The 22,038-nt window shown below is 38.8% G+C and overlaps 1 protein-coding gene across 20 annotated transcripts in view; it reads left to right on the top strand.

The window, feature by feature from the left end:
• Celf2 (CUGBP Elav-like family member 2) overlaps positions 1-22,038 on the top strand; it is an 833,341-nt gene that overhangs the window by 529,325 nt on the left and 281,978 nt on the right. For 4 of the 20 annotated variants that reach the window (XM_051151383.1, XM_051151371.1, XM_051151369.1 and 1 more), the window contains exon 1: positions 2,457-2,611. The exons of 13 other annotated variants lie outside the window; for them this stretch is intronic. In XM_051151383.1, coding sequence (XP_051007340.1) covers positions 2,538-2,611 — 74 coding nt within the window. In that variant the 5' untranslated portion in view covers positions 2,457-2,537. Of the gene's footprint in view, positions 1-2,455; positions 2,612-2,919; positions 3,084-22,038 lie in introns of those variants that run through there. 3 more of the 20 variants (XM_051151381.1, XM_051151382.1, XM_051151373.1) reach the window with 2 other exon arrangements.

Raw genomic sequence — 22,038 nt, 5'->3', positions numbered from 1 at the left:
CTTTTCATCAAAAGCTATTTGGCTTGGTATTGTTATTTTTGTATGTTTAAGTTGATGTTCAGAAGCGGATAGCATGGATGTGATGTGTGATTATAGAAGTTGAATAGACGCTAGAAATAAAAGCTGTCATTGGAAGGCGTGCGGCTAACCTGTCAGGTGGGGAGTCTGCTCATGCTGCCTCCCTGCTGCTTCTCCATCAGCTGCCCATGCAGTCACGCCATCATTTGTGTATTTGCCAGCCAAAGTGTTTAAGCTCAGCTACACTCCGTAAGCTGGTTCCTGGTTCACATCGCCATATTCCATGGAGTGTGGCTTTCTTTTTTATTTTATTTTATTATTTTTTTGACCTTGGTTTTGCTTCTAACTTCTTCACGTGGCAAGCGCAAACGTGCTTTGAAAAACACGCTACACAGTAGTTGTTAAATAAGGCAATAACCTATGCACTTGTAATTCTCTCCCTATGACCTACTTACAAAACACAAACCCCAAACAAACCAAAAAAACTACATTACACACCCTTTTCACCCTCCTTATAGTATGATTAAAAGCTGCTTTGAATCCACTATTGCCTCAAGGGATTTGAGGCTAGAATTTAACAAACTGCTGAGAAGGCTTAAGTCAGTAAGAGGGCTTCCCTATAGCCCCGTCTAACTAATTCGCATGCAATTACAGAGAAAATAAATATTTTAGAAGTGTGTATGTCGACGAAGCACTTTCCGCCTCATAGAACATAGGTATATGTGGAGCTTTATTTTGCGGCTGATGTGAAAATACTTTTCCTTTTTGTGTGCCTGCGGTTGGGTTTGTTTTGGAGGGCGCCTCTGTTCATTCTATCTTCAATTTACGATATAGCCAACTCTTTGTGTGCACGCAGGGTTGATGTAAATAGTCTATAATATCTGAACCAGAACCGTCAGGGTTTGCCAGCTGTCTACTTCAGTAAGATAATTTCGAAAGTAGCTGGCCATGGCCTGGCAAGGAGTAAAAGCAGATTAGAATTAGGGAGGAGAAGCAGGGACATTGTTTTGATGTAATTTAGTTTTGATGCAAATGCTCATGAATGGGACCTGGCTCCCCCAGAATGGAGATATTTAAAAACGCAACTTAATCGAGGCTTCCATTTTAACTGCCTTGTAGTTAGGAGGCTGACGAAGGCCATCTGAGTCAGCTAAGTTCGCTGTATAACTGAATACACAGGCCCCTTAGTCCACACTGCTCGCTGCCCTAGCTGAATTTAAAACTGACATATAACTATTTAGTCTTACAATCTCCTAGGAGAGTCCCCACTGTCACACAAGGAATTGGTGAGGAAAAATTGAATTAATTTAACTATTGCTCATTTAGTTACTTAACCATTTGGCTACCATAATCCAGGCATTCCTTGATTGTGAGGGGAAACACAGCTGCTTGGTGCAATGTTCTGGTTTTCTTTAGAATAACAACAGAATAGGCATAACATTCGAACAAAACCATAAAATATATATGCATTCTACGTATGTGTTAATAATGTGTATATATGCCTATGTGTAGACATACATATACGTAAGTGTATATACATGTGTATTACCTCAAAGTTTAAGACATGTAATTTCAAAATGGAATAAAAAGTTTTTACCACAATAAGTAAATTATAAGTTTCTGGTATACAATTTATGCTGTCTTAGAACATGAAATTAAACGTACATGTGACTACACTGGGAAAAGTTTGCTTTAACCAAAATAACCAAACAACGAGGACAATTATAAATTACTTTTCTTGAAACTTTTGCTAAGCATCCATTCGCTTTTCTCTCAGTTCCTCTTAGCACATCTTTCCACAAATCTTTAATGTGGCACGAAGTTACAGGACTGGCTTCTAATATCTGCGTTAGATAATCGGAAATGGCAATATTGTTGGTTCACCCCCTTTAAAAAAAATGCGATTGTGACTGTTTCTCATTTTAAAGCCCTTTCATTTCTCGGTATTAACTAGATAAGGAAGGCTTGCACGTTTGTCCTCCAATGTCACTCGGGCCATTTCTCTGACAGTTACTACTTAGCCTCACGCATATAGAGACTAGCACCCCAGGGGCGGCCGGCCAGCCTCACCCCGAGGGGCACGCGGCTCACTCGCGCCGACCGTCCTCCGTGGCTTCGCACTCCGAGGGGCCGTGGGAAGCCGGCGCTGAGCTTGGCAGGGCGGAAGCAGCTCCGCGATCGCGCGGGGCTCGTGGGTGGGTGGGTCGTGGGCAGAGGCCGGGGCGCCGGGGCCGACCGGGCGGGCCCGCAGGGGTTAAGCGTGGAGCGGCCGCCCCGGGAGCTCCGCCCCCGCCCGCCGCACCTGGCGCTCGGCAGCCAGGCCGCCCCGGCGCCGGCTCGCGGAGGGGATTGGTGGAGCGCGCGAGGGAGAGAATGTGACAAGTGCCCGCTCCGGCGGCCGCCCGGGGAGGCCGCGCGCACCTGTCCCTGCCTGTCTCGCGCCGCCCGCGGCCGCTCGGACGCGCGCACAGCCCCCCGCCGCCGCCGCTGCCGCCGCCGCCGCTGCGTGCGCCGAGAACATGACTTCTGCCTTCAAGCTGGATTTCCTCCCGGACATGATGGTCGAGGGCCGCCTGCTCGTTGCTGACAGAATGTGAGTGGCGGGGGACCCGGGTAGCCGTGCGGCCGACGACCGCGGGGCGTCGTCTCCTCAGAGGCAGCGGCCGCCTCCCCTCCGCGTCTTCCCTTCGGAGGACGCGGCCGGGACGGCGCAGGGCCGAGCGGGGCGAGCCGGGTGAGCGGCCAGCCTTCCGGGGCGTGCCGGCGCGGGGCTGGCGGGAGAGGAGGACCCCGCGAGAGGTCGCGCGGAGTCCCGGGGTCCCCGGAGCTGGGCGCGGCGTCCTGCGGTCCGACCCGGGGCGGCGGGGCGCGGGGTCCGGGGCGGGGCGGGGCGCGTGCTCCCTTTGCACGCTCGTGTCATTAGAAATGCGGGGTGGCTCGGCGGCGGTACATCCCTGGCTTTCGCACTCCTTCCTGAGATGGGAGAAAGGAGGACGCCGAGAGAGAAAGAGGATAATTACAAACCCTTAAAACTAGCCAGGTGTTCTCTCCTGCAGAAATTAGAGGTAATTTTTACGTAATCGGGATGGTTTTGTCTGATAGGCAGTCTGTGATTTAATAATTAATGTGCTTCTGGTGGTTTTGCGTGTCGTCAAACTAGGATAGAGCAGTTATTGGGACAAGTAGAGGGCTGGGATCCGCGAGGAAAGGAAACTGTGTATAATTTTTATCTGGCTGGTTTGTGTTCCTAGGGAAGTTACTCTCTTTAGCTCGGGAATCTCAGTATGACCCACTTGTATTTCAGGCATGTTATGTAAAGAAACCCCAGATAGAAAAAGGATTGCCAGAGCGACATGGAAAAGTCTGTGTCCTTCTTAGACATGGGATGTGTTTAGTTCTCTTATCAAGTGAGGTATCTGATAATGTATCAGATTTAGTGTGTGTGTGTGTGTGTGTGTGTGTGTGTGTGTGTGTGTGTGTGTGTGTGTGGTGGGGGTGGAGGAGTGCAGCCGCCAGTAAGATGATGTATAAATTTTTCCGGTTCTCTCCACTGTGGGACTTAACATCCATATGCTTTCTGGCACCTTATGGCACTCTTCAAAAGGCTCAGGCCATTCCAAGCTTTATGATCTTTTCCCTGGCAGCTAACTTTCCCCTGTAATGCTAGATTCTTTTTTTCTGGTATGTTAAGTATTACGAGTTGAGAATCTCGAGAAACTCCACAGTGGCCAATTATTGACGCCCTAGAATTAAAAAAAAAAAAAAGTTCAAGTGGGAGATAAGGATGATAGAATCTGTTAAATATGAATTGTCTTTTCAGTCGATGTTTGGGCCAACTTGTGAGTGGACACGGTCGGCTTCACTGCCTCAGAGTTAATCAGATAGCAAATTAAAATATCGAATTCTCTTTTGCCACTTTTCTCTGAAAAATTAATCTTTACTAGTAATATTCTCGTGATGGTTTTAAGAGATCTCTATCTTGTCTGCCTCTTAAAATGTAAACCTTATGCTCCGTATCTGTACACGACTTTGCAAAGTCTTCCGTGTTTTTCTCTATGTATGCTACAGTGTTAGGGCTGAATCGTGGTGTAGGATCGATGATTTTGGATTTATGATCACCTGCTATGCAAGTGACATAATATATCTAACTAGTGAATGCTCTACGAATTTAAAGCATTAATGACCTCTGAAAGATGTAGTCTCTTGTCAATTTAATTATGGATTATGAAAATTTAATTCCTCCTTTTCATTTGATAGGATGAATGTGGCTTGTTCAGACTCCTAGCTCTGAACGGAGCCTTTGTATCTCAGCCAGGGAGGGTTTTTTTGTTTTGTTTTGGTTTTTGTTTTGTTTTTTTGTTTAATATGAATCTTAATATGGCTTCTACCCCACTTTCCTTCCAAAAGTTCATGATTTCCACACGACAGCCTTTGGAACCAACCCCAGATTGTTTTCAGTGTTTGTCGGCTATTCCTTAAAGAAACTAAAAAAGGGGGGGGGATTTGCAAATGATGCTTTTCTTAATTGTTTCCAACATAACTGTTGTAGGTCTCCACAGTCCTGAGGACGCTGAGACAGATTTTCCACCACAGTGTGTAATTAACTCATGTTACAAACTGGGTTTGGGGTCTGGCTAGAGGTGTATGAATGGAGCATAACTTGTAAAATGCTTGAAACCCACCGAGGCAGTGTATTTTATAGCCATATTCGGACATTGAAGAAGAAAGCTGTGTGGGTTTATTGTTTGGGGTGGGGGGACTGTTTTTCATGGGTGGTATATTGCCATGTGGAGTAAAATGCAGCCTGCTAGATATTGGCCTGTTCATAAAAGGAGTTTAAATAAAGCAGAGGGGCTTTTCTGGTGTTGATTTTCTAAAGCAGTAGAACATATTTTCTCAATGGCGTTTCCCCACAGGAATATATTAGATAAGTTTGCAAGATGTAATATGTTTGAGTCCTCCAGGCAGATGAACAAATAGGTTTTGAGATGAATTATTACGCTTGATGGCCCCATGAGCCACCCAATGTTTAAAGAGCCCAGATCATTTAAGGCTCTGTAGTGGTATAGAATTGCTATAGCATATGCTTCAAAGTTTTGATATTTTTAAACATTCAGTAACAAGACTGTAGATGGAAATAAATATTTTAAATAATATTGTTTGATAGAGTTTTATTTGCATGTTATAAACTAATATTCATAGCAAAGCATAATTAAAATAGGAACTGCTTTTTAAATTCCATTTTAAACTGGGGCATTTGGTTTTAATTGAGATTGGGAGTGAGTGTTTCCTCTTTGTTTTACCTCATTAGTGATATATTTAGGGTCTCTTCGGCTTTTTAAACAGAACATCTATATATATATATATATACATATATATATGTATATATATATAAACATATATATGTTTAGAAATGAGGACCTACAGGTGAAAAAGTGTATCTTGAGAATTATTAGTATCAGTATTTAGATTTGCAGTGTTAGAAGGCTGAGAAGAAGTTACTAATAAAATGAAATCTCATATTTATTTTTCACATCCAGTAAGTAGCCTTAACGAAAATAAGTCATCCTGACTCTAAATTAATAAGCCTGGGGAATTCATCTGCTTGTTGATAAAAGGCAAAAAATATTTGTCTATATGTAAGTAAACTGAAAGGTCATCCTCATCATTGTTACAGTTGAAACAGGTTTTGAGACCATCTTATCTGATCTCGTTTTGTTGATAAAGAAACCTTTTCAGGGTGATAGGACTAGCCCCAGGAGGCAACGCCATTACTGTTTTTGTAAAAGTGAAAATGTGCGTTTGGTTAGTTGCATGGCTCCTGTGTGCCGGGGATCATCATGGTGGGTCTAGAGGGCAGGCAGCGTTCCTGTTGTACAGGTGATGCTTAAAAACCCAAATCTTACCACATCAGAACATTGTGTCACCTATTTAGCCTATTCTGGTCAAAACTCAGATTACTACATATGCTTATTAGCTAATTAACTAATGAGAATATGCATTCATTTAATCTTTTTGAAGTTTCCCAGCAACATGAAGATTAACAGCATTTGGGACTTCCTCCCCACCTTTTGTATCGCTTTTAAAGTTTATGTGGAAAATGTATTACAAATCATAGAATGCCAAGATTCTGAACATCTATTACCTGATGCCACGTGATCATGAAAGGAGATGAAAAAGAAACTTTGGAAGAAGGGCTGTGCATGTGTATGGCTCTTTGATTCAGGATTTTTAAATATTTTGGGGGGTAGGATTTTCAGTTAATAGTACTCTCTTTAGTATCAGCTGCCTTCTGAGACCGAAAGCTCTTGCCACACAGATTTCTAAGAATGTGGAGGCTGGCTTTGATCCGGGCAGAGGTATTACTTTAATTGTTAAGTATTGCTATTTAATTGTGATGTGCTGGATTGAGATTGCTCCAGCATCTGCTGATGATGATGCAGTGAACTAGGAGAACAAGAACCTTGAAAGGCAAGATGAAAGGGAGATAGGATTTTCAGATATGAACCTAGTGATTAAGATTTCATGGGATGATGTTTTCCACCTCAGAGTGTGTTTTTCCTCCCCTAACAGGACTATTTGGCCCTTGAAGAATGTAGTCTTTCCATTTTATATAAATCACCAAACTTTACATTTCTTTTTACTCTTTTTCTTTTTTGGTGTGTGTGATTTTTGTTCCTTGCATTCATTCAATTCCCATGAAACAGATATTGTTATGATATGCTAAATCTGTTGCACATGAGTGTACATACAACTAGCACATGTTAAAGTACAAATATTGTGCAGAAATTCAAGGTAGTGTTTATAACAGGAGTCTGAGGTCATTATCAGGAATTTTAAAAAACAAACAGATATGAATCATGATCTCATAAATGTTCAACAGTACATAAGAATCCTTTATTTGCATTTAAATGGAAAATGTTATACTTTGAGGGTAAGGAGCTAAATTAATAAGTCATTGTTGTGGTTTACTTCCAAATTTGAAGAACTTTACTCACATCTATTGGAAGGTTTTGTTTCTTCAGGGAAGTGACATATTTTTTGTTCTTAGGTATGGATTATGTCATCACAAAGAGCTAGGTATTTCCACCTATAATATTTGTTTACGAAACGACAGAAAGGAAGGCTTTAGATAATACTGCTGGTTTCCACTTCATTAGCACCTCCACGTTCCTGTGATACCCTGTCTGTTTCCGCATTCGTGGAAGTATCAAGTCATATAATGAAGCCACCATCAGTGCTGTGCTACTTGTGTAGCCATGCAGAAAATGTATTTTTATGTTTTCCTTAAGAAAAAGTGCTTGCTGAACCTAAGAGAAATGGAGCTGCGTGTTTCTGGAAAAGCCTATGTGGGAAACAAAAACTAATTAGAGCAGTAAATGCGATGCTCACAGGTAATTGTAAAATAATTATTCCCCTTTAGCGCCCTCACTGTTTAATTGTGCTATCCAATATCTTCCTGCTCTGAATCCAGATGTGAAGGGATAGCAACCTCCTCCTTCTCCGGGGAACGTCTTTTTCATTTAGTGTGAGCTGCACAGTCCTCCTGGAGGACTTGTAAAAGAAAGAGAAGAACGTTTAGGGAGGTTTTGAGCAGCTTCCCTCTTCTCGTTTGTCCTCAATCATGACAGAAAGTGATTACTCCAACTATTTCTATAGAAATATGATTCCACTCATGTGGCTGAAATGCCTTCTGTGAGCATGTCGGAGATTTACACGTGTTTTTTTAGTGCCAACCCAGAGGTTTATAAAACGTTTTCTTTTATGAACTGCAGATTGTATATTACATTCTATGTTTGGATACGGAGACTTATATTTTTAAGTCAGGTGATAATTTAAAATGTAATGATAATAAATATGTAATCACATGGCTTTCAAAATGACATACGAATACAAATTCAGATTTGGGCTTAATTTTAATTATGTCAGTTAACAAAAGTCTCAGCAAACTTAGTGGCAAAACAGTTTTCTAAAAATTTACATAAATCTAGACTATGTTTAGAATAAAATATGAGACATCATTTTCGTTGATTCTGTGCTGTTTTGTCATGCATATGTAACCGTAAGGTCAGATTAGTTTAAATAATCTGTACTTCCTTTAGGCCAGCATCAGGGTAGGAGTCGTCCATCTGGATGGCCAGTTGACCCAGAGTCCTTTTTGAGATATGTGTAACGTTTGGATTTTAAGTCCCAGTAGTTAAATAAGTTTGTTTCCAGTGACATGGTCTGAGTCTCTCTGTCCCTCTGTCTGTCTCTATCTCTGTCTGTGTCTGTCTGTCTGTCTGTCTGTGTCTCTTTGTCTCTGTCTCTGTCTCTCTGTCTCTGATATAACCTTGGAAATCATGTTTCCCTAGTCACTAGCAGCATTTACAGGCTTATTTAAAACTGAAAAATTTCAGAATGCAGTTAACTTTAGCTGATTTCTTTGACAGAACTTTTGTGCAATTTAGAACTTTTTGCATGCCATACTGTATAGTCCTGTGTGTTTTAATTTACTATGCTATGTTCATCTATGTTATGTTCTATGACTTTTATACTGAAAGACTTAATAAGACTTAATTTTCACTCTTTACTTGAGCCCATTAAGTTGGTATTTTACATTCTTTTCCCATGAGCTATATCTTTGTTTTTCCTTATCTCTTTTCTGTAGCAAGAACCTTAGACCTTAGTTGTCTGATATAAAGAGACTCAGGTGATCCATCCTGTGAGCTAAAAGAGGCAAAAACTTTAATGTGTGTGTGTGTGTGTGTGTGTTTAAATGTATATTTACAAGATTCCATTTTATTAATCATTATACTTCTTACTTTACTTTCTTGAGATGTCTTTCATTTAATGGTTTTTGGTTATGAAACTTAGGAAATTGTGACATAACATCCATTTGCTTATAGATTATTACCTTTATAACTGCAGAAGACAGTTTAGGACTATTTCACACATTGACCAGCCATGCAGTACAAATTATGATTACTGCTGTCCAAAGGTCTCGGAACTGCCCCAACCTTTGGGCAATTTGAAAAAGTTTTAAATTGCCCAAAAGTTAATGTCAAATAAATCAGCCAAAGTTAACTGCATTCTGAATAGTATGTAAAATTCACCTGTGAAAATTTAAGAGATTACAAGAGAATTTCTTACAAAAGAAAAAAGAGGACAAGAAAGTCTATTCTGATAATTCTCTATATATTGCTGGGTAAACAGCTCTACCCTCACCAGCGTAGTGACTTCCTTCCCCTTAGTGTGAAGTACTGGGGCTTCAGTGCGTGAGCTTCAGCTGCCTCGTCCAAGAGCTGCACTTGAGTACGCTGGGGCAAGGCTCCTCATAGAAAGTTATGGCAGTAAGTCCTAAATGTTTCTTTTCTTTCTGTGCCATTACTTATTGGCCTGACTGAGTTCCTTATGTTTTACTTCTTTGGTGCTGGCATTATTTTATGAGCACCGTGTCATCAGTTCACAGCTTCTGGTTGATGTTAAAAGCAGTTCTTGAAATTTGATTATTGTGATGGGAACCCAGTACTTAAACTGAGCATCTGACAAGAAATGAACACAAGAGGTTGATGAGCCGGCAGTCCCTAAGGAGTAATTGGCGTAAACAAACTTAAACACACACAGAACCTCAGTTCATTTGTCTTTTTTAGAGCTGAAGTAAGGTATTGGGTGTTAGACAACCAAGCATGTACTGGGTTGAGATCTGACACTGGGTTTTGTCCTTGAAGTTTTTAAGAGAAAATCAGAAGAGAAGGGTACCATGAACAGCAGGAGAAAGGACAGCAGTTGGTAGGAGATCGGAGTATAGTTGCTTTTTCACGCTTATTTATGTTGCTCTTTGTTTTCCTTGTGCTTCAGCCTAGACTCAGTGGGATACAAAAGTCCATCTTTTTTTTTTTTTTCTTGATGCCTTTTTTTAATCTTATTTTTTGTACATATCTTTTATTTCACTCTTCTCTGAAGCTCATTTGTTTTGTGATTTTTTTTCTTGAATTTCAGAAGGGGTTATATCCACGCCTGACATAGTTCTCAGAGTTGGATCTTTGATAGAGAAAAATCACAACACCTATCTCAGCCCTGGAGCAGCTGCATATTTCTGTGCACAAATCTATATTTTGACTTCCTGCATTATAGAAGGGGTGTCGAGTTTTTGGGTTGAGCGTACGGGTAGCATATTTCAGAGTGATTAACTTTATGGATGCCATTGTCTTGGCCAGCTATATTTGGCTATGCTGCAGCTGTGTTTGCTTTCTCAAAATTGTCGCCAGGAGGCCTCCAACTGCAATTGTTCACTGAGTCCATGGTAGTAACGTCTTTCCTCATGACTCGCGTTGTCTTCTAGGGCATCTTTTCGTAGTTTTGGGCTCTAGAGATAACACACCAGTTCTTTGAAAAGTCCAAATACTGAATACTGTTTGCTGTGGACAGTTCTATCTCAAAATCATTTCTTAATAGTAAATTTGTCTTTCTGTTGATTCATAATCCTATCAGGATCCTTTCTCTTCATACCAGGCCTGTGTTTTATTGACTCCTAGCTCCTCCTTTTCTGTCATACCTGTTTAGATGTTGAACGGTTGCCCACAACATCTGCTGATGGGTGGTATTTCTTCCTCTTCTTTAGTGCTAAGACATTTGGAATGCATTTTTACTGACTTCTAGTGTCTTAGACACTTCCAACATGTTGGATTGGAGATACAAATCTTTTCTTTTTCTTGATTGGCATTGCCATCATTTTGTTCTTGTTGTAAGAATTTAGAGATTTTTTTTTCCCCTTAATACAAAACCACTTTAGTTCTATGGCCGTGGGTGGGTTTTATTTTTAGACAGACATCAACATCTCCTGTATTGTTTTGGCCATCAGGGACGCTTGCTTAGTATGGCAGCACAGAGTATCTCGGGTCTCTTCATCCCAGTGTGGCTGGGTACCCTTGATATGATCTACCCCAGGTCACCTGCTCACTTAAATTCTACTTTGTTTTATGCTGGCTTCTTCCAAGTCTCAACTGACTTGTCAAACTTTCTCATCAAGAAATTACAGGTAATGAAATGGTTTTCAGCTTTCACTCAGTTTTATTATGAGGCCATTTTAGAACAAGGATGACAACCTAAATATTTTATAGTTTCGTAGTACTTGAAACTGACCACACGTTCACCTGCTTCCTGGGAGCATCCAATAAATGGAAGCTCATCATAACTGCGCTGTTAATGTTTTTCCTCTCCCAACATTCATGCTGTAAAGTCTCAGGCAAAGACCCATAAAGCAGTATTGTTCCCTGTAAACTTTCAGGAAATGTCAGTCTCCAGGACAACATTACGGTGACTGATTTTTTTCATCCTCTTTCTGCGTGATGATAGAGAAATATCATGCAATGCAGTTCATGTTCCAACTGTGAACTTGTGCTCAGACCTCCCATTCTGGAATGAGATAAAGCCAAAGCAATAGCTTCATTCAATATCCTGATATATGGAATCTGTTAAGCCCATCTCTACACCTACTGATTAAGACTGCAATTTTCATAGGATAAAAGAATCAGCTAAACAATGTTAAGGTTGGTTCTCACATAGTGTGACTTTGACCCCTTGCATTTTAGAAACCCAGAACTCTGATAGGAATGTGGAAAGGAAATGGTGTAGCTTTTGCAACCCAGTGGCCTCATTGGCTACTAGTGGCCACAGCACACCTGAAGAGCACAGGAGTTGTAGCTGGAGAAGGGAAATACCCAAAGGGAAACAATCAGTGAATTTTGTAGAATAGGCTAGGACAGTGAGCCTAGGATGTGAGGTTTTTTTTAACCTAATAGAAAACTTCCTCCTCCTCCTCCAGACATTGTTCATAGGCTCCTTAGAGTCCCAAGAGACCAGAGTAACTGTAAATGTGAACATTTGATCCTAATGCTACAAATCACTTCTTTTAGATCAGTCATGACCATGTTTTCTTCAGAAGCCAAAGCCTTAGAATGTGAAACCATAGCTTAGGAAATATCTATAATAGGCCAGGGAGTACTTGGTTTCTACTGTGGCTAAGATCATCACATTGTTTGGAGAAACTCTATTAGCCATGAAATTGACCTCACACAGTCTCCTGCTTTCTATAGCAGAGAATTTCATGTGTAAGGTGAGCCAGATAGGGACTTTGATAAAGGCAAAGGGGATTTGGGTGATGGTGGAAATTACTGCTGTCTTTGGAAAAGCAAAACTAGGGCCCCAGTAAGAAGCTGGTAGATCTTTAGAAAAGAGGGCCATTTACACAGATACTAAGTGTTTCTGTGTGAAATAATTGGTTCTTTGTAATTAGCACATTTTATCAGTGTCAAAGAAGTCTCCTTTGCCTCAAAAACAGATACTCATTTGGGCCAAGATATTTTAGAAAGCAACCAAACTTGGACTATTGGCTGCCACAGAAGTTGAATTGTAGCCACATCATTAGCCTGCTGCTATATTTTTATATGTCTGCTTAGGACATACTATTTTAGATATGGATTTTTTTCTGGTTCTCTGCTCAGTAAAATAACCATACAGACCAGAAGAAAAAGTCTCTTAATGTCAACAAAACTAATTCTTTGGTGTACCCCTTCCTTCCTTCCTTCCTTCCTTCCTTCCTTCCTTCCTTCCTTCCTTCCTTTTTCATTCTGATAACTAATTCTTTATGAGATACTTACTATAGATAAATTGCTAAACTTCTGTTTTGTTTTTTGAGAGAGTTTCTCTCTGTAGCATTGGCTGTCCTGGACTCACTTTGTAGACCAGGCTGGCCTCGAACTTACAGAGATCTGCCTGCCTCTGCCTTCCTGAGTGCTGGGATTACAGGTGTGCACCACCACCCCTGGCTATTTCCAAACTTCTTTATGATCTTTTTTTTTTCCGTTTAGAATACACTGTGGTTTAGCACTTAGGCTAATGAATTTAAACAATATCATTATTATTTAAAAATGTTTTGCAGGTTATGTGATTGGAGTTGAGTAATGCGGGAGTGCTGTAAAGCCATGCACATGTCCTCTTTACATCTTCCTAAAACCTGAGGCTTTTGATTGTCTCTCCCTGGAGTTTAAACCTAAAGGTTACTCTTAAGAGTTCTTAGGTATTTCCAAGGCTGAAAGCAGGTAGAATTTTTGTAGGTGTTGGTGACTGAATGTGTGGATTTTGAGTATTAAATAAATAGAATTTCTTTTTCTTCCTTTTATTGACAATAGATCTTTTTCACTTGATATAAACCTGGTTACAGTTTCTCCTCCTCCTATCCAGCCAGATCTGTTCCCCTTCTGTCTCTCATTAGGAAACAAGCAAGCTGCTAAGGAATAATAATAAATAAAATAAGATATAATAAAATACAATAAAAGAAAACAAAACTAAAACATAAGAATTGGTCTCTCATTAGTAAACAATCAACCTTCTAAGGAATAATAATAAATAAAATAAGATATAATAAAATATAATAAAAGAAAACAAAACTAACACATAAGAATTAGATAAAACAAACAGAGGGAAAAGAACCCAAGAGAAGGCGCAAGAAACAGACCCTGTAATTCACACTCAGGAATCCCATAAAAACCTAACTAGAAGCTATAGTATATATTCAAAGGACATGGTGCAGACCTGTGCCAGGCCCTGTGTGTGCTCCCTCAGTCTCTGAGTTCATATGTGCTTTGATCATGTTGATTTAGAGAGCCGTGTTTTCTTGGTGTCCTCCATCCCTCTGGCTTTTACCGTCTTTATGGATTTGATGAAGACAAATCTAAGTGTTCCAAGGCCTCTCACTATCATCATAATGTCCCAGTTGGGGGGAGGGTCTCTGTATTTGCTCACATCTGCTTTAGGAGGAAGCATCTCTGATAATGGCTGAACAAGGTGTTTGTCTATGAGTGTAGCCATTAGAGGTAATTTTATTGGTACTTTTTTGTTTTGTTTGTTTGTTTTTGTTTTCTTTTAGACAAGTATTTAGACAAAGTTTTATCATGGGTCCATGGGCTGTTTAGTTTCAGGTTCTTGGTCACCCAAGAAACATCAGGTATGGGTTCCATATTGTGCAATGGCTCTTAAGTTAAATCAAATATTGGCTGCTTGCCCCTACCCCCAAACTTTGTACAACCGTTGTCCTAGTGTATCTTGAGGACAGGACACCATTGTAGATCAGAAGGTTCGCGCCTGGATTGGTGTTCACATTTCTCTTTTGCTAGTGTGCAGAGTACCTTCCTGGTCCATGTTCAATGAGTTGTCTAGGTGTTGATTTTGCCAATGGGGCTTTGCAGTCAGCTGTGGAGAGTAAGCCTTGGTAATAACCTGGGTCATTTATGAATTCCTTTGGGACAACTTTGGCTAACAACTCAATTAGATGTAACCCAAGTCAAGCACTGAAAGCTTCGTTTGGTGACAAGCGATGTCCAGTTGGTGCTCTGTCTCACCCATTATTTGGCTATTTCATTTAGATTGCCTTCACATATGTCTGTATTTAAGAAGCTTCTACCATATTGGGTTTCTATTCTACCCCTGAGATGGCCCGCCCTTTTAGCTGACTCTCCTTATATTCCCTCTCTTGTCCCCCTTTCATATCCCCACTTGGTCCTCCCATTCCATTCCTTCCTTCCTTCCATAACTATATATTTTATTCCCTTTCCTAATGAGATCTGTTACCCCTAGGCCCTCACTCTATACCTAACCTCTGAGATTCTATGGATTGGAGCTTGGTTATCATTGACCTAACAGCTAACATCCACATGTAAGCAAATACGTACCATATTCGTCTTTCTGGGTCTGGGGTACCTCACTCAGGGTGATTTTTTTTTCTAATTCCTTCCATTTACTTGTGAATTTCACGATGTCATTTAAAAAAGAAATGGCTGAGTAATACTCCATTGTGTAAGTGTACCACAATTTCTTTATCCACTCTTCTGTTGAGGGACATTTAGGTTGTTTTTGATTTCTAGGTATGATGAATAGAGCAGTAGTGAACATGGTTGACCAGGTGTGGTAGGATGAAGAGTCCTTAGGATACATCCCTTAGAGTGGTCTAACTGTATCTTGAGGCAAATTGATCCCCATTTTCCTGAGGGACTGCCATACTGATTCCCATAGTGCCTGTACAAGTTTATACTCTCACCAGCAATGGATAAGTGTTCCTCTTGCTCCACGTTCCCGCCAGCGTGAGCTGAGCTGGCACTTTTTAACATCGCTCTTAGCCATTTGTCAGGTGTATATGTTGAAATCTCAAAGTAGTTTTGATTTGCACTTTTCCTGGTGACTAAAGATGTTGAATATTTCTTCGAGTGCTTCTCAGCCATTAGAGATTCCTTTATTGAAAATACGTGTAGATCTGTAGCCTATTTTTAATTGGATTACTTGTTTTCTTAATATCTTGTTTTTGGAGTTCTTTATATATTTTGGAAGTTATTCCTCTATCTTTGCCATTCTTCAGGCTGCCACTTTGTCTGGATGACATTGTCCTTTGCCATGCAGAAGCTTCTAAGGTTCTTGAGGTCCCATTTACTAATTGTTGACCTTAATGCCTGTGCTAACAGTGTTCTAGTCAGAAAGTCTTTTTCTGTCCAACTGAGTTCAAGGCTATTTCCCCATTTTTCTCTTCTGTCAGGTTCAGTGTATCTGGTTTTATAGTGAGGTCTTTGATCCATTGGACTTGAGTTTTGTGCAGTGTGATAAGTATGGATTTATCTACATGAAACCAGCTGGTTTCAGTAGCATCATTTGTGAAGAGGTTGCCTTTTTTCCAGTATGTGTTTCTGGCTTACTTATCAAAAATCAGGTGTCCACGGGTGTGTGGATTTTTTTTGTCTGAGCCTTCAGTTTGATTCCACTGATCAATGTATCTGATTTTGTGCTAACATTATACTGTTTTTTATATATTGTAGCTCTATAGTACAACATGAAATTGGGATTTTTTTTTTCTGAGACAGGGTCTCTCTGTGTATAGCCCTGGCTATCCTGGAACTTGCTTTGTAGATCAGTCTAGCAAGTGCTGGGATTAAAGGTGTGCTCCACCATGCTGGGCTGAAATTGGGGATGTTAATGCCACCCTTGGTTCTTTTATTATTCAGTATTGCTTTAGCTATCATCAATTTGTGTGTGTGTGTGTGTGTGTGTGTGTGTATGTGTGTGTGTGTGTGTGTGTGTGTGTGTGTTTTCATATGAATCTGAACATTTTCCTTTCAAGATCTGTGAAGAATTGTGTTGGAATTTTGATGGGGATTGCATTCAGTCAGTACATCGCTTTTGGTAGCATGTGTTAGTGTTATTTTTTATAAAACTGTGTTTGTTTCTCTTAGTTTCTCTCTTAACTCGGCTATCACACAAATAACTGCAACTTTTATTTTTGTTTAATAATAAACTTTACAGCACAAGAACTGAGCAGTCATTAATCTATTCTTAACCCTCTAAGCCAATTTAGCTTTATTTTAGGGTGCATTCCAGTGATACTTGCACTTTGTTGCTTTCCTTGGCTCCACCTCTTTCCTGATGTCTCTTGGCTGAATCCCTTATTTCTTCCTCTAACTACTCTTACCCTGGCTGGCAAGGGTTCGTTTCCCTGCTCAGCTATTGGCTGCAAGCTGCTTTGTTGGCATACCAGGGCACAACTGGGGACCAGTATTTATACAACATTGAGACATATTCTCAGAACAAATATTGCAAGCAGATATGAGGAGTACCGAAATCAGCATTTGAATTACTCAATAGCCTTATGCCTACAAGGTTGGCCATTTTTACTATATTAATCCTACCAATCCCTGAGCATGCTGTCTTTCCATCTTCTGATATCTTCTTCAAATTCTTTCTATAAAGTCTTAAAGTTTTTATAATACAAGTCTTTCACTTTCTTGATTAGAGATAGCACAAGGTATTTTATATTATTTCAGGTTATTGTGAAAGGTGTTGTTTTTCCTGATTTCTTTCTCAGTCCATTTCTCATTTGTATAAAGAAGGAATACTGAATTTTGTGAGTTGATTTTTGTGTCCAGCTACTTTGCTGAAAGTATGTATCAGCTGTAACATTTTTAGAGTCACATCTGTCTGTCTGTCTATCTATACACACACACACACACACACACACACACACATACATATTATCATATCATCTGCTAATAGGATAATTTGACTTCTTCTATTTCAGTTTGTATTCTGTTGATCTCCTTCAATTGTCATATTATTCTAACTGAGACTTCAAGTACTCTATTGAATAGCACTGAGAGAACGTGTGGCTTTGTTTTGTTCCAGATGGAACTGCTTTGGAATTCTCTTCATTTAAGTTGATGTTGGCTATGGACTTCCTTTAAGCTGCCCTTATTATATTCCTTTTATCCCTAGTCTCTCCAGAATTTTTATCATTGAGGAGTGTTGGATTTTTCTCAAAGGTCTTTTCTGCATCTAATGAGATGACTGTGTTTTTTGTTTTTTAGTTTGTTTATGTACAGGTTTATATTTATTGATTTATATATGTTGTACCATCCCTGCATATCTAGGATGAAGTCTACTTGGCCACAGTGGATAATTTTTTTGTTACATTTTTATATTCAGTGTGCAAGTATTGAGAATTTTTGCATCTATATTCATTATGGAGATTATCTGTAATACTCTTTCTTTGTTGAGTCTTTATGTAGTTTGGGTATCAATGTAACTGTGGTCTCATAAAATGAACTGTGCAATGTCTCTCTGTTTCTGTCTTTTAGAATAATTTGAGGGGTGTTGGCATTGCCTTATTTGAAAGTCTAATAGGATTCTTTGCTAAAACCATATGGCCCTGGGACTTTTGGTTAGTAGACTTTTAATTACTGCTTCTATTTCGTTAGGGGTTATAGATCTGTTTAAATGATTTATCTGTTTTGATTTAACTTTGGTAAGCGGTATGTATCCAGGAAATTGTCCATTTCTGTTACATTTTCCAATTTGGTAGAGTATATTTTTAAAGTATTTATGATTCTCTGAATTTCCTTAGTATCTTTCATGTCTCCCTTTTCATTTCTAATTTTGTTAATATGGATTTTCTTTCTCTTTTTAGTTAATTTGGATGAGGTTTTGTCAATCCTATTGATTTTTTTTCAGAAAGCAAATTCTTTGTTTCATTGATTCTTTATATCGTTTTTTGTTCCTGTGTTGTTTAATGGCTTCAGCCATGAGTTTGATTATTTCTTGCCATCTACGCCTTTTGAGTGTGGCTTCTTTTTATTTTAGAACTATTGGGTGCTCTGTTAAGTTACTAGTATGAGTTCTTTCCAAAGTTTTATATAGGTATTTAGTACTATGAACTTGCCTTTTAGAAATGGCTTCATCATGTCCCATAAGTTTGGGTATGTTGTGTATTCATTTTCATTCAGGTCTATAAAGTGTTTAATTTCCATCTTGATCCATTTTTTTATGTAGCAGTGAATCTTTCAGTTTTCATGAGTTTGTAAGCTTTCTGTGGTTTCAGTTGTTGGCATTCAGCTTTAATTGATGGTGGTCTGATAGGCTGTAGGGTATTTCTTCAGTTTTCTAGTATCTGTTGAGACTCGTTTTGTGTCTGAGAACATGGTCAGTTTTGGAGTAAGTTCCACGAGGTGCTAAGAAGAAGGCATATTCTTTTGTGTCTGCGTGAACTGCTCTGTAAATATCTACCAGGTCTATTTGGTTTATAAAGTCAGTTAGCGCCATCATTTCTTTTAAGAACTTGGGTGGCTTTGTGTTTAGTACATAGATGTTAAGAACTGTGATGTCCTCTTGGTGGGTTTTTTTCTCTTAGTATGTACCGTCCTTCAGTATCTCTTCTGATTAGTTTTGGTTTAAAGTCTGTTTAGTCAGATATCAAAATGGCTACACCATTTTTGCTTCTTAAGTCCATTTGCTTGCAATACCTTTTTCAATTGTATCTATCCTTGATGTTAAGGTGTGTTTCTTGGATGGAGCAGAAGGATGGAGCCTGCTTTTTGCCTCTATTGTGTTAGTCTGTGTCTTTTCAATGGAGAATTGAGACTATTGTTGTTGAGAGATAGCAATGAGCAGCCTTTGTTGACTCTTGTTATTTTGTTGGTGTGTGTGTGTGTGTGTGTGTGTGTGTGTGTGTGTGTGTGTGTGTTTATTCTCTATGATTCTGGTCTGGAATTGTTTATTTTTTGTGTTTTCTTGGGTGTGCTTAACCTCCTTAGGTTGGAGTTTTCCTTGGTCTGGATTTATAGGTAGATATTGGTAAATATGTTTTTTTTCATAAATGATGTCTTATTTTTTCCATCTGTTTTGATGCATAGTTTTTCTGGTTGTACTAGTCTGGGTTGGCATATATGGTTTTTTAATTATCTACAGCACTGCCCAAGCCCTTCTGCTTTTAGAGTCTCTATTGAGAAGCCAGAGTTAATTCTAATAGGTCTGCCTTGTACTTAGTTGTTTTTCCTTACAGATTTTAATGCTATTTCTTTTTTGTACATTTAGGTTTTATTATTATTATTATTATTATTATTATTATTATTATTATTATTATTATTATTATTATTATTTGCTGAGAGGATTTTCTGGTCTAGTCTATGGTATTCTGTATGCTTCTTGTACTTTGAAGGCATCTCCTTCTTTAGGTTAGGGAAATTTTCTTCTATGGTTTCGTTGAAAATATTTTCTGTGTCTTTCATGTGGGATTTTTCTCCTTTTTTCCTCTATTCTTATTATTCTTAAGATTGTTTTCTTTTCCGTAGTGTCCCAGATTTCCTGGATGTCTCTTGCTAGGATTTCTATATTTAACTAAATAGTTTCTTAGTTGTAGCCAACACTTGTGCTTTTTTATACTTCTCTGTCAAATGCCTTTTTATTTCATTTCATATCAAGACCCAGTTTTTTAGTCTAGTAGGCAATAGTATTGTAGATGTGCCAGTGGTAAAGGGCACCATCTTAGTGTCAATCTTTCTGTGTCTAAGGTAGATTCTTACCAACTTGAGATAAAGAAATACATTGGATGTTAAGGTGGATCCTTTTTCTTCATTTATGGTTTTATTTTTTATCAAGAGTTTTCTTTCAAGAATTTATTAGACACATGGAATTTCACTCCAGGATTTACTTTCAGCTTCTTAATGTTTGCATTTGATTTAGATAAACAGTTATTTTTTGGGTGGTGGTAACTGTATACCGCTATGCTTCTTACAAATCAGGAAAAGGCTCTCAATGGTGTTTGGTCCCCATCATCTCCATTAGTTGATGATTTTATGCAGCATCTTTTCAGCAGTTACAACCATTTTTACTTCCTCAAGTAAGCCATATAACAAGTAGGCAGTAGATTAAATTTAAATAGAAATTTAAACAGAGTGCTAGTTGGCTTTAGATGACTGACAGTTATCACCAATTCATGGTTGGGACCTGCTTCATTTCAGGTGTCATTACATTGCCCTTTCATCCTCTCTGTAGCATAGCGTTTCCTCAAGTGTATAACCATTTAACAGGATCCTGATTTTCCAGGAAACCAGAAGTTTCTGCCTTTTCTTTGACACTTAAGTGTCTGTAAGAGTTAATATCAAAGTTAGAGTAGAATTCATGCATGGGTTGATCCAAACTATCAACAATTTCATACCAAATATTAGCTTGTCGAAGTGCCTTTACACTTGGCAGGAGACAAGCACTGTAACCTAAGAGGATGTGATTGGAGTAGGGTTTTCATGCCCATGTGCTTATTGTATTCTTGCTACTGATGCAAACATTATCTATAATTACATTTTCAAGTGACTGAAAATTGCAGGCTTTGTTGAACAAAAATACAGCCAAAGAATGGAATGTATATCCCCTCCCTCCTCATTATAGGGCTTCAGGAATCAGAGCATGAGGCCCAATCCCATGGCTCTCAACTGTGTGATACCAACTCCATTCTCCGATGTTTGAACACTTTGTCAAAATGCCGGGTTTCCAATGATGATCATGTAATTGGAGAAAAATGCTATTACTCTTTTAGTGCTTTGTTTGCTGTGTTGTCATCTCAATCACTGTGGCATCGACTATCACAAATCTTCTGTTTCCAGGACATAAAACAAGAAACCACAATTTAGTGTAGCTTTAAGCACGAAGAGCAACAGGGGACATTTGTTGAGGTACAGACACTGTTGCCTTCCTGGAGCAGGTACAGTTGTAGTCTTCTGACCTTATTGTAGTCGTAAATCTCATCCATTGCTGTTCCACTGATTAAAAAATAAAATGTTCCTACAGGGACCTAATGCATCATGGAGTCTTCCTTTGTCCCTAAAATCTAGCCCTGGTACAAGAAAAGCACCCTGTCTAGTTTTATACTTCAAGACACAAGACTTCATTTCTAACTTCAGTGAGAGTCTGAACCATTTGGATTTTTAAAAAGAAAGTAAAAAGAGATATAACATAGCATATATTTTACTCATTGTTGTTTTATGGATTTTAAAATCCACGATGTGCAAAATGTGCCTTGGTTTAGAGTGGAAACTTATAAGATGAAGAAATTATCATAATTTTATTGTTAATTTGTTTTTAAAGTATCAAATTCTTTGTGCCATATTATGGTATTATAATTCACCTTCCAATCTATACTGTAGCCTAAAACTTGTTAAAAAAAAGTTAAAGAAAAAATACTGTGATTCCTTTATTTTAAAGCAGCAACAAAACAGAGAAACAAGGTTGTTTGAAAACTAATTTGTTCCCCAAACCAAGGAACTATGTCTGAGTCCTTTGTTTCCCATTCTGATAGATGAGGCAAACTTGGTAAGAAGCAAAGAAGTCTTTATTGGGTCAGAATTAAATTATTGTGTGGTTAGGGCATGTATGACAGAGCCCCAAATGTAGATGTTGTACTATCTTTTCAAACAAAATTATAGGTTACAATATATGATATATTCTGAACAGTCTGCTTTACAGACGAATATGAATTACATTATGTATTTTTAACAGTTGTAGAACTGAAATAAGATAACGAGGTTTGAGTAAAAGTTTGTCTATATAATACAACATACCAGCAAGGCTTTTTGTTTTGTTTTGCTTTGTTTTTATTCTTTTTAAATGTAAATGTATTGTTACAGCTTGTAATTGAGCTCTGGCAGTCTATATTCTGAGAGATAGGCATTTTCT

This window comes from Acomys russatus, chromosome 9, assembly GCF_903995435.1.
Source record: "Acomys russatus chromosome 9, mAcoRus1.1, whole genome shotgun sequence".
NCBI classification, from domain to species: domain Eukaryota; kingdom Metazoa; phylum Chordata; class Mammalia; order Rodentia; family Muridae; genus Acomys; species Acomys russatus.
The sequence above is the reverse complement of the archived record's forward strand: the minus strand, read 5'-3'. Positions and strand labels throughout refer to the sequence as shown.